Source organism: Leptonychotes weddellii, chromosome X (genome assembly GCF_054177405.1).
Source record: "Leptonychotes weddellii isolate Sample4059 chromosome X, ASM5417740v2, whole genome shotgun sequence".
NCBI lineage: Eukaryota > Metazoa > Chordata > Mammalia > Carnivora > Phocidae > Leptonychotes > Leptonychotes weddellii.
Genome location: NC_138385.1, coordinates 55,083,324 through 55,097,376, shown reverse-complemented (window position 1 = coordinate 55,097,376; position 14,053 = coordinate 55,083,324). Strand labels below are relative to the sequence as shown.

At 38.1% G+C, this 14,053-nt stretch overlaps 1 protein-coding gene across 2 annotated transcripts in view; it reads right to left on the bottom strand.

Annotated features, from left to right (window-relative positions):
* Nucleotides 1-14,053, bottom strand: part of ZDHHC15 (zDHHC palmitoyltransferase 15) — a 123,796-nt gene that overhangs the window by 55,426 nt on the left and 54,317 nt on the right. For both annotated transcript variants that reach the window (XM_081808627.1, XM_081808628.1), the window contains one exon: nucleotides 6,403-6,497. In XM_081808627.1, the coding sequence (XP_081664753.1) occupies nucleotides 6,403-6,497 (95 nt within the window). The remainder of the gene's footprint in view (nucleotides 1-6,402; nucleotides 6,498-14,053) is intronic.

The window sequence follows — 14,053 nt, the reverse complement described above, 5'->3', positions numbered from 1 at the left end:
CAGGCATAGGAGCAGGGAAGCTGTTTGCAAACAGGGCATGCAGGTTCCACCTTTGTGCTCTGTGTTGCCATAAACTGCGAACCCCTGAACGGTCATGCCACCCCTTTCCTGGGAAGGGTCCAGCAAAAGGCAGAAGCATGCTGGGATACACCCCCTCCCCCAGGAAGAAAAGCAGTGGCCCCAGATGCAAGAGGCCATATATTTGGAGTTTCGAAACTCAGTCACGTGACTGAGATAAAAGTGCTTGGTCACAGGCCAGGTGAACACAGTTCTGATGGAAACCGGGGAGATAAGAGTGATTAATTGCTATTCTGTGAGGGCTCACTGAAGAGTGGAAGGCAAGAATTTTCAGCTTCAGGGCTAGAAGGTAGGGCGCAGCCATATTCAGTGCACCCATGAGTGCTGAAAGCCTTCAGGGAGCAAAACAGTGCCACCTAATGGAGTCTGGAGCTGCTTACACCAAACCCTGCCTCTGCAGATGGGAGGCGCTTTTCCACTAGGGTAAGTCCACCTGAGAATCAGTGCAACAGGCCCCAGAGGACCAGCACAAACAACTCACTCTCACCAAAATTACAGTTTATAGAGGGCTGGATAGCTTCAGCTCTTGGAAAAAACGGTATACAGCATTCTTTGTATTTTCATTCTTTAGTCTTTGAGTATTATTTTTTCAGTTATTTTCTTATTTTTTTCAATTCATTTTTAATCTTTTATAATTAAAATTTTTATATATAGCTTAAATATATTATTTTTGGTTTGCTTTCATTGTATTATATATGTTTTCTTTTTCTTTCTGATTTTGGGATCTAGTTTCTTTCAACAAGTGGACCAAAACACATCCAGGATCTAATCTAAGTTTTTGTTGTTTTCTTTCTTTCTTCTTTTCTTTCCTGGACAAAATGACAAGATGCAGAAATTCGCACCAAAAGAAAGAACAGGAGGTAGTACTCACTGCCAGGGATCAATACTGATATAAGTAAGATGTCTGACTAGAATTAAAAACAATGATTACAAAGATACTAGCTGGGCTTGAAAAAAGCATAGAAGATACTAGAGAATCCTTTATTATAGAGATAAAAGAACTAAAATCTAGTCAGGGTGAAATTAAAAATGTCATAACTGAGATACAGTCCAAAGTGGAGGGCATAAAAATGAGAATGAACAAAGCAGAAGAGAGAATCAGTGATATAGAAGATAAAATGATAGAAAATAAGGACGTTGCAAAGAAGAGGGAAAGAAACCTATTAGATCATGAAGGTAGACTAAGGGAACTCAGTGAATCAACAAAGTGAAATAATATCCACATTATAAGAGTGTTAGAAGATGAGGAGTGGGAGAAAGGTGCAGAAGGTTTATTGGAACAAATTATAGCTGAGAACTTCCCTGATCTGTGGAAGGAAACAGGCATTCAAGTCCAGGAAGCACAGAGAACCCCCTCAAAATCAACAAAATAGGTCAACACCTCAACATATTATAGTGAAGCTTATATACTGCAAAGATAAGGAGAAAATTCTGAAAGCAGCTCTGGGAAAAAGAGTTCCTTAACATACAAGGGTAGACACATAAGGCTGGCAGCAGACCTGTCCACAGAGACCTGGCAGACCAGAAAGGACTGGCATGACATATTCAATGTGCTAAATGGGAAAAAATATGCAGCTAAATGTCATTCAGAATAGAAGGGGAGATAAAGAGTTTCCAGGAAAAACAAAAACTAAAGGAATTTATATATTTTTAAAGATTTTATTTATTTACTAGAGTGAGAGAGAGCGCACAAGTTGGGGGGGAAAGGGCAGAGGGAGAGGGAAAAGCAGACTCCCCGCTGAGCAGTAAACCTGACACGGGGCTCAATTGCAGGATCATGGGACCATAACCAGAGCCGAAGATAGACACTTAACCAACTGAGTCACCCAGGCACCCCCAAAACTAAAGGAATTTGTAAACATCAAATCAGTGCTACAAGAAATATTAAAGGGGATACTTTGAGCAGAGAGAGAGCCCAGAAGTAACAGAGACCAGAAAGGAACAGAGACATTCTACAGGAACAGTAACTTTACAGGTAATACAATGGAACTAAATTCATATCTTTCAATAATTACTCTAAATGTAAATGGCCCCAATGCTCCAATCAAAAGAAATAAAGTATCAGAATGGATAAAATAAAGAAGACCCACCAATAAGAGACTCATTTTAGACCCAAAGACACCTCCAGATTGAAAGTGAGGGTGTGGAAAACCATTTATCATGCTAATGGACATCAAAAGAAAGCTTGAGTAGCCATCCTTATATCAGACAAACTAGAATTTAAACAAAACACTGTAGTAAGAGATGAAGAAAGACACATAATAAAGGTTCTATCCAACAAGAAGATCTAACAATTGCAAATATTTATGCCCCCAAGTTGGGAGCAGACAAGTATATAAACCAATTAATAACAAAATTAAAGAAACACATCAACAATAATACAATAATAGTAGGGGACATTAACACCCCACTCACAGCAACGGACAGATCATCTAAGCAGAAGATCAACAAGGAAACAAGGGCTTTGAATGACACACTGAACCAAATAGACTTCAACGATATATTCAGAGCATTTCATTCTAAAAAAGCAGAACAGAAATTTTTCTCGAGTGCACATGGAACATTCTCCAGAACAGATGACATACTGGGTCACAAATCAAGTCTCAACTGGTACAAAAAAACTGAGATTATACCCTGCATATTTTCAGACCACAATGCTATGAAACTTGAAGTCAACCACATGAAGAAATTTTGAAAGACCACAAATACGTGGATGTTAAAGAACATCCTACTAATGAATGAATGGGTCAACCAGGAAATTAAAGAACAATTAAAAAAATACATGGACGCAAATGAAAATGAAAACACGACAGTTCAGAACCTTTGGTATGCAGCAAAGGTGGTCCTAAGAGGGAAGTATATAGCAATACAGGCCTTTCTCAAGAAACAAGAAAAGTCTCACACATACAACCTAACCTTATACCTAAAGGAGCTGGAAAAAGAACAGCAAATAAAGCCTAAATCCAGCAGGAGAAGAAATATACTAAAGATTAGAGCAGAAATCAAAGATATAGAAATAAAAAAACAGTAGAACAGATCAATGAAACTAGGATCTGGTTCTTTGAAAGAATTAATAACATTGATAAACCTCTAGCCAGACTTTTCAAAATGGAAAGAGAAAGGACCCAAATAAATGAAATCACGAATGAAAGAGGAGAGATCACAACCGACACTGAAGAAATACAAACAAATATAAGGGAATGTTATAAGAAATACAAACACATATAAGAGAATATTATGAGCAATTATATGCCAAACAATTAGGCAATCTGGAAAATATGGATGCATTCTTAGAAACATATAAACTACCAAAACTGAAACAGGAAGAAATAGAAAACCTGAACAGACCTATAACCAGGAAAGAAATTGAATCAGTCATCAAAAATCTTCCAAGAAACAGGAGTCCAGGACCGGATGGCCTCCCAGGGGAATTCTACCAAACATTGAAAGAAGAATTAATACCTATTCATCTGAAACTTTTCCAAAAAATAGAAATAGAAAGAAAACTTCCAAACTAATTCTATGAGGCCAGCATTACCTTGATCCCAAAATTAGACAAAGACTCCACCAAAAAGAAGAATTACAGATCCCTGATGAACACAGATGCAAAAATTCTCACCAAGATACTAGTTAATAGGATCCAACAATACATTAAAAGGATTATTCACCATGACCCAGTGGAATTTATTCTTGGGCTGCAGGGGTGTTTCAACATCCACAAATCAATCATTGTGATACATCATATCAATAAAAGAAAGGACAAGAACCCCATATGATCCTCTTAATAGATGCAGAAAAATCATTTGACAAAATACAGCATCCTCTCTTGATAAAAACCCTCCAAAATGTAGGGATAGAGGGAACATACCTGAACATCATAAAAGCATATACAAAAGACACACAGCTTTTTTGTCTTAAGATCAGGAATATGACAGGGATGTCCACTCTCACCACTGTTGTTCAACATAGTACAGGAAGTCCTAGCCTCAACAATCAGACAATAAAAAGAAATAGAATGCCTCCAAATTGGCAAAGAAGTCAAACTTTCACTCTTCACAGACAACATGATAGCCTACCTAGAGAACCCTAAAGACTACCCAAAAATTGCTAGGACTGATACAGGAATTCAGCAAAGTTGCAGGATATAAAATCAACCCACAGAAGTCTGTTGCATTTCTATACACTAACAATGAGGCAGCAGAGAAATCAAGGAATCGATCCCATTTACAATTGCACCAAAAACCATTACATACCTAGGAATTAACCTAACCAAAGAGATAAAAGATCTGTACTCTAAAAACTATAGAACACTTATGAAAGAAATTGAGGAAGACACAAAAAATGGAAAAACATTCCATAATGCTCATGGACTGGAAGAATAAATATTGTTAAAATGTGTATGCTACAGAAAGCAATCTGCACATCCAGTGCAATCCCTACCAAAATACTGCCAGCATTTCTCACACAGCTGGAACAAACAATCTTAAAATTTGTATGGAATCAGAAAAAACTGTGAAATAGCCAAAGGAATGTTGAAAAAGAAAACCAAAGCTGGAGGCATCACAATTCCAGACTGCAGGTTGTATTACAAAGTTGCAATCATTGAGACAGTATGGTACTGGTATAAAAACAAACACATATATCAGTGGAATAGAATAAAGAACCCAGAAATGGATTCTCAACTCTATGGTTAATTAATGTTTGATGAAGCAGGAAAGAATATCCATTTGAAAAAAGACGGTCTCTTCAACAATTGATCTTGGGAAAATTGGACAGCCACATGCAGAAGAATGAAACTGGACCACTTTCTTACAGCATACACAAAAATAAACTCAAAATGGATGAAAGACCTAAATGTGGGACAGGAATCCATCAAAATCCTAGAGGAGAACACAGACAGCAACTTATTTGACCTTGGCTGCAGTAACTTCTTACTAGACAGGTCTCCAAAGACAAAGGAAACAAAAGCAAAAGTGAACTATTGGGACTTCATCAAGATAAAATGCTTCCGCACAGCAAAGGAAACAATCAACAAAACCAAAAGACAATGGACAGATGAGAAGATATTCACAAATGACATCTCAGATAAAGGGCTAGTATCCAAAATCTATAAAGAAATTATCAAACTCAACACCCCAAAAACAAATAATTCAGTCAAGAAATGGGCAGAAGACATGAACAGACATTTCTCCAAAGAACACATACAAATGACTATTGTGAAAAAATTTTGAACATCATTCAGCATCAGGGAAATACAAATCAAAACCACAATGAGATATCACCTCACACCTGTCAGAATGGCTAAAATTAACAACACAAGAAACAACAGATGTTAGTGAGGATGCAGAGAAAGGGGAACTTTCTTACACTGTTGGAGGAATGCACACTGGTGCAGCTACTCTGGAAAACAGTATGGAGGTTCCTCAAAAAGTTAAAAATAGAACTACCCTAATACCCAGCAATTGTACTGCTAGGTATTTATCCAAAGGATACAAAAATATTGATTTGAAGGGGCACGTGCACCCCAATGTTTATAGCAGTAGTGTCTCCAATAGCCAAAATGTGGAAAGAACCCAGATGTCCATTGACAGATGAATGGATAAAGAAGATGTGGTATATATATATATATATATACACACACACAAAGGAATATTATTAGCTATCATAAAGAATGAAATCTTACCATTTGCAATGATGTGGATGGAACTAGAGGGTATTATGCCAAGCAAAATAAGTCATCAGAAAAAGACAAATACCATATGATTTCACTCGTATGTGGAATTTAAGAAACAAAACTGATGAAAATAGGGGAAGGGAAGGGAAAATAAAATAAGATGAAACCAGAGAGGGAGACAAACCATAAGAGACTCTTAACTATAGGAAACAAACTGAGGGTTGCTGGGGGGAGGTGGGTGGGAGATGGGGTAATTGGGTGAAAGGCCTTAAGGAGGACAGTTGATGTAATGAGCACTGGGTGATATATGCTATTGATGAATCACTAAATTTTACTCCTGAAGCTAATAATACATTACATGTTAACTAAATTGAATTGAAATAAAAATTAAAAAAATAATTATATCACTAATTCCAACAGTGGTTTCTTAGTCTTCAAAGTATCTATGATTTTGCAATAGATTATCCTTCTATAGACTATCTTACCCTTAATTTACCTTTATCACTAAGAGGCCTTTTTAAAGATTATCCTGAATCTCTCTTCTGTAAATGAAGGTTATTTGCTTCTTTTTTCAACTTCTTGTTTTTATTTTGTTTTGCATTTCTGCTTTCCTGTCTCTTTAGCCTTTAGGAAGTAACCATGATTCTTACCTTTTGATTTGGCTGTTGTGGGAGTGTAAATATAGATTTCCAGTATGTCCAGGTAAAGAACACAAAGATGGCATGGTAGAATATGAGGTAGATAACTGAAATTTAAGAGAGAAAAAATAAGTGTTCATATTATCTTTTTTGTCCATTTCTAGCAGTTCAGAAAGACATAAAACTAGACAACAAATTTGTTTTGTTTTCCTATTACCAAGTATTTTCTATTGTTATTATAAAATGTTAATTCTTACCTTTTCCCCATGAAGTGACAGAAATAAGTTACAGTGCCAAATTTTCAGTGAGACCTTCTGGAAGTTGTATGTTTTAAAAGTTGCCATGTGATTCTAAAACTAAAGGGGAAATGTTCTTTATGACAATGTGAGGGAAGCTACCATAGCCACTTATCATTATCTCTGCCATTGTAGGTGCTAAAAGATGATGATAGTATTTGCACAACACTATAGAGTTTACAACATGATTTCATAATATTTTCTTATTTTATTGCTTCAATAACTTGGTGAGATAGGTAATAGGATAGGGACAGTTGGTTAACTATCAGGAATAGCTGATTATCCAAAGTGATACAGCTACATTATAATGTATCCAGGTCTTAAACACAGGATTACTGACTATAAATCACAAGTTCTTTTCAGTAGCCTCAAAGACTATATGTTCATTTTCTTTTTGCAAGGAATCTGGATTCATATTTATTGAAGCCAGTAATTAGAGACATCTTTTCCAGCACTAGAAAGCAAGGTTCTACGTGACTGCATAACTGAATCTGGTTAGAGCCACAACCCAGGACGAAGACTGGTAGGGGAATAATCTTCAGTCCTAATTTTACATTAAAAACACTGTTAAACTTAACATAAATATAACAGTGAACTTTCATTTACAGCATCAACATTGTTAAGGTCATTATGTATAGAGCAGTCACTTTCAACTGTTAAACTAATAAAACATGACAACGTCTTCAGATTATATACTTTTTTGAAATGTGAGTTGTATCTACGATAGTTGTAAAAGGTGCTTCTACTGCTTATCTTTTTATACTCTTTGTCTCTTGTATAGCTCTTCTTTTTTTTTTTAAAGATTTTATTTATTTATTTGACAGAGAGATAGAGAGAGAGCACAAGTAGGCAGAGAGGCAGGCAGAGGGAGAGGGGGAAGCAGACTCTCCACTGAGCAGGGAGCCTGACGTGGGGCTCAATCCCAGGACCCTGGGATCATGACCTGAGCCGAAGGCAGCCCCTTCACTGACTGAGCCACCCAGGCGCCCCTTGGATAGCTCTTCTGATATCAGAAATTTCACTATTCTCCACAGAGGCCATTATAAGACTGATGGTCACTTTACTGTTTCATTTTGAGTTCTCATGTGGCAAGGTATTATTACCTCAGTCAATCAGAAAGACTCAAGGGAATGATGACTCAAGACCAAGTTAATAGGGCTGAGTGCCTTATACATATATGGCTGAATTGAAAAAGCTGTACTCTCTTAGCCCAGTGCTCCTAGTCTTATGATACAATTCCTTTTTTATGTGCTTCATTTGTGTAATTATGAAATCTCATTTTCAAATTCAAGCAATTTAAAGTAAAAAGTAAAATCTACCACACACATACATCTAGTCTCCCACCTCCCCCTCTTAGGGCATTAATACCTGTCTGCTGTTTGGTGTGTATCAGTACAGATCTTCTGATTTTTATGTGTTCATATGAATATATGAACACAATATAAATATGGAAATTTTGTAATATTTAAAAATTTTTTCATTGTATTTCTTTTGAAAGGTAATACATTCACAAAATTCAAAATTTGAAGGCATAAAATAGTACACAGTGAAAAGTTTCCCTTTCATACCTGTCCCTCAGCCACCAAGTTTCTTTCCTAGAAGCAACAAATGTTACAGTTTCATGACTTCATTCTGTACCCTTTTAGATTTTATACATATAAAAGCACTGAAACAGTGTGTTTTTTTCCACACAAATAGTAGTATTCTATACACGGTTTCATACCAATTACTTTTTCATCATCTATAAGTTGGAAATCATTCTATTTAATATAACTTGCAAAGAGTAAGCTTCTTACTTTCTTTAAAAATGTTGCATGGATTTTCATTGCATCAACATGCCATAATTTAACCGAAGTGTTTCTGATGAAAATTTAGTTTTTTCCTCTTCTCTTACTACAAATAATGCTGTAATAAAAAAAACTTTGTATATATGTCATTGGCACATACACTAAATCTATAGGGTCAGTTTCTTAAAGTGGGATTGCTAGGCCCAAACATAGGCCTTTTGGCAGATAATGTCAAACTGCCATTAAAAAAAATGTTTTTTTCTGGTGTAGGGGAACCATAAGGTTCCACAGGACCACTCAGGTGATATTCAGGACAGGCGTGCCCAGGCACTGCAGGGAAGAACCACGAGGGGAGCACTCACATGAGGGAAGCATGCGGATCATGCTCACACTGAACCCACCGAACTCCCACCCACCTATCCACTGACACCTTCCTGCTGCTGCCCCACCCGTGCACCCTCCCACCCCTGTTCTGTGGCTGGGCACCAGAAGGTTCCACGTGGCCACTCACTGGGGTTGTGGATCCCCAAGTCCTGTGATCAGTGTTGGGGTGGTATAGTGAGCAAGACTGTGGTTGGAAGGGACCTCAGACATCACCTGCTCCAAACCTCATTTCACAGGTTCAATTAAGGTACCTACAAGGGTCTGTTACACTCTGTCATCTCCCTGGTGATTTCAGGTCACAGCAGAGTGAGGATATAGAAGTTCCATATGTATCACCCCACAAACTAGAAATCTTTTCATCTTTATAGTAAAAATTCACTTGGGGAAGAGGGAAGATAGTGGTGGAGTAGGAAGACCCTAAGCTCATTTCAACTCATGAACACAACTAAATAACTATCAAATCATCATAAATCGCCCAGAAATAGACCAGAAGCCTGACAGAAAAAACTACACAACTATAGGGAGAGAAGAGGCCACGTCAAAGAAGGTAGTAACTGTGGAGATGTGGTTTAGGGGGAGAAGGATTGTGGGTGCTGTGGAGGGGAGGGAGATGTGGTCATGGAGAAGGGAGAGGGAGAGAGAAAGAAAGAGAGAGAGAGAGAGAGAGAGAGAGAGGAACAGACAGGGGGATGCAAAAGGAGAAGGTTTCTCCAAAGCCATTGGCTTAGAAAATGAGAGGGGCTGATTTTAGTGAGTTCATGCAACCAGCAGGGCTTAAAGCCTAGAGCTTTAGGGACACCTGGGTGGCTCAGTCGTTTAAGCGTCTGCCTTCAGCTCAGGTCATGATCCCAAGGTCCTGGGATCAAGTCCCGATTCCTGAATCGGGCTCCTTGCTCAGCAGGGAGCCTGCTTCTCCTTCTGCCTGCTGCTTCTCCTGCTTGTTCTCTCTCTCTCTCTCTGACAAACAAATACATATATAAAGCCTAGAGCTTTAAAGGTCCACGGGCTTGACTGGGATAGAGCTTGAAGAAAAAGTGCTGCTCTTGGAGAGAAGGCAAGCACACAAACTGGGAGTAGACAGCATGGAAACAATGATTTGAAGAACACCCGGGACACACAAGGGGGAGATTATTTGCTCTACTTGGAACACATCTCTGGGAGAAAGTGTTTGTAAGACCCCTCCCCAGGAACAAAGGAGCTGAATGGTGGCATTTCCCTTCTCCTCTCCTCAGCATAAACACAAAGCCATGTACAGGAAGCAGTGCAGAACTGACACTGGCTGCCTAACATGCTTACACCAAGCCCTTCACCCTTGCACTCTGATGGGACTGCCTTTCTCAGTCACGCTTGCCTCAGTCCCCGCAGAATGGGCCCCTCCCCAGAAGACCAGAACAAATTCCTGCCCACACCATGTGTCCCAACCAGAGAGTTCTCCAGGACTTCAGTTGTGGTAGAAGGGGTGTCAGGTTTCATTTCATAAGCAGACCAGAGCACATCTAGTTAAAACTCATCACATTCAGACTAGGGACCAAACACTGCACACAGCAGGCAAGGAGAGCCTCTGCAGACTGGCTTGAAGGAAGTGCAGACGAAACGCAAGAGCAGAGTACAAGCAACACACACCAGAGACACTCCCTGAAGTGCCAGGTCCTTTACACGACATGACCTCTTCTTCATAATGCCATTACTTTCAGGAGCAGGAGACATAACTGGCTTTTCTAACACACAGAAGAAGGCAGAGACTTAGACAGAATGCCAAGACAGAGGAAGGTATCCTAAATGAAAGAACAATATAAGGCCATGGCCAGAGATGTAAGTGAAACAGATATAAGTAACATGCCTGATGGAGAATTTAAAGCAACAATCATAAGGATACTCACTGGGCTTGAGAAAAGAATAGAAGACTTCAGTGAGACCTTTACCACAGAGATCAAAGAGTTAAAAAAGAATGAATCAGAGATGAAGAATGCACTAAACAAGATGGGAAACAGGCTCGAAGCAATGAACAGTAGACTGGAAGAAGTGGAGGAATGATGCAGCATAGAATAATATAAGGGAAATAATGAAGCTGAACACAAGATAGGAACACTTATGCAACATGAGAATAGACTTAGGGATTTCAGAGACTCCATCAAACATAATAACATTCATATTATAGGAGTCCCAGAAGAAGAAGAGAGAGAAAAGGGGGCAGAAAATTCATTTGAGGAAATAATAGCTGAAAACTTCCCAAATCTGGAGAAGAAACAGATACCAGATTTAGGAGGCACAAAGAACTCCCATCAAAATCAATAAAAGCAGGCCAACACCAAGACATATTGTAATTAAATTTGCAAACTACAGCAACAAAGAAAAAAATCTTAAAAGCAACAAGACAAAAGAAGCCCTTAACTGACAAGGGAAGACCCATAAGGCTAGCTGGAGACTTCTCAACAGAAACTTGGAAAGCCAGAAAGGAGTGGCATGATATGTTCAAAGTGCCAAATGGGAAAAATCTGCAACCAAGAATACTCTATCCAGGAAGGCTATCATTCAGAATAGAAGGAGAGATAAAGAGTTACACAAAGAAAAACTAAAGGAATGTGTTACACTAAATCTGCCCTGCAAGAAATATTAAAAGGGACTCTTTGAGGGCAAAGGAGAAACCAAAAGTGACAAAGACAAGAAAGGATCAGAGAAATCACCAGAATCAATGACAAAACAAGTAATAAAATGGAACTAAATACATATCTACCAGTAATTACTTTGTAAATGGACTAAATGCTGAATAAAAAGGGTGTCAGGATGGATGGAAAAAAAAAAAAAAAAAAAACAAGACCCATCCATATGTTGTCTACAAGAGACTCATTGTAGACCTGTAGATACCTGCAGATTGAAAGTGAGGGATAGAGAAACATTTATCATGCAAATGGATGTCAAAAGAAAGCCAGAGTAGAAATAGTTATATCAGACAAACCAGATTTTAAAACAGACTGGAAAAAGAGACAAAAAAAGGGCACTATATCATAATAAAGGGGACAATCCAACAAGAAGATCTAACAATTATAAATATTTATGCACCCATATGGGAGCACCCAAATAAATAAAACAATAACAAACATAAAGAAACTAATTGATTATAATATAAAAATAGTGGTGCACTTAACCTTCCAGTTACATCAATGGACAGATCATCTAAACAGAAAATAAAGAAGGGAACAATGGCTTTGAATGGCACACTGGATCAGATGGAATTAATGGATATATGCAGAACATTCCATCCTAAAACAGCAGAATACACATTCTTTTCAAATGCACATGGGTCATTTTACAGAATAAATCACGTATTAGGTCACAAATCAGGCCTCAATAAATACAAAAAGACTGAAGTCATATCATGTACCTTTTCTGACCACAACAGTATGAAACTAGAATTCAACCACAAGAAAAAATGTGGAAAGACCACAAATACATGGAGGTTAAACAACATGCTACTAAACAATGAATGGGTCAACCAGGAAATCAAAGAAGAAATAGAAAAAATCATAGGAAAATGAAAGCACGATGGTTCAAAACCTTTGGGATGCAGGAAAATGATCGCAAGAGGGACATGCATGCCCAAACAGGCCTAATTCAAGAAGAAAAACCTCAAATGAACCTAACCTTTCACCTAAAGAAAGTAGAAAAAGAACAACAAAGCCTAAAGCCAGCAGAAAGAAGGTAAAGAGTAGAGCAGAAATAAATGATATAGAAACTTAAAAAGAAAACAAACAAAAAAACCCCACAAAAAAACCCCATAGAACAGATTGATGAAAACAGGATCTGCTTCACTGAGAAAGTTAATAAAACTGATAACCCTCTAGCTAGACTTATCAAAAAGAAAAGGGAAAGGACTCAAATAAATAAAATCACAAATGAGAGAGAAGAAAGGATAACTAAGACCAGAGAAATACAAACATTATGTGAACAAACTAGACAACTTGGAAGAAATAAATTCCTAAAAACATATAAACTACCATAACTGAAACAGGAAGAAATAGAAAACATGAACATACCAATAACCAGCAGAGAAATTGAATCAGTAATCAAAAACCTCCCAACAAACAAAAGTCCAGGACCAGATAGCTTCACAGGCAAATTCTACCAAACATTTATTTACTTTATTTTTTTAAAAGATTTTATTTATTTATTTGACAGAGAGAGAGAGAGAGAGCGAGAACAGCAGGGGGAGCAGCAGGCAGAGGGAGAGGGAGAAGCAGGCCCACCGAGCAGGGAGCCCAATGCGGGGCTCAGTCCCAGGACCCCGGGATCCTGACCTGAGCCAAAGGCAGACGCCTAATGACTGAGCCACCCAGGTGCCCTCTCCCAAACATTTAAAGAAGAGTTAATACCTATTCTTCTCAAACTATTTAAAAAAAAAAAATAGAAGAGGAAGGAAATCTTTCAAATTCATTCTATGAGGACAGCATTATCCTGATACCCAAACCAGAAAAAGACAGTACAAAAGAAGAGAACTACAGGCCAGTATCTCTGTGATGAACATACATGCAAAATTCCTCAACAAAATACTAGTAAACTGATTCCAACAATACATTAAAAAAAATCATTCACCAGAATCAAGTGGGATTTATTCACATGATGCAAGGGTGGTACAATATTCACAAATCAATCAACATTATACACCACATTAATGAAAGAAAGGATAAGGAGCACCTAGGTGGCTCAGTTGGTTAAGCATTGGACTCCTGATTTCTGCTCAGGTCATGATCTCAGGGTCGTGAGATTGAGCCCCACGCTGGGCTATGCACTCAGCAGAGAGTCTGCTTGGGATTCTCCTCTCCCTCTCCCTCTGCCCCTCCTCCTGCTTGTTCTCACTCTCTCTCTCTCTAAAAGTAAATAAATAAATCTTTAAAAAATAATAAAAGGATAAGAACCATGTGATCATTTCAAAAGATGCAGAAAAAGAATTTGACAAAATACAATATCCATTCATGATAAAAACCCTCAACAAAGTAGGTTTACATGGAACATGCCTCAACACAATAAAAACCATCTTATGAAAAACCCATAGCTAACATAATCAATGGGGAAAGACTAAGAGCTTTCCTGTACATTCCTCTACCTTCAGGAACAACACAAGGATGTCCACTCTCACCACTGTTATTTAACATAGTATCTGAAGTCCTAGCCACAGCAATCTGACAACAACAACAACAA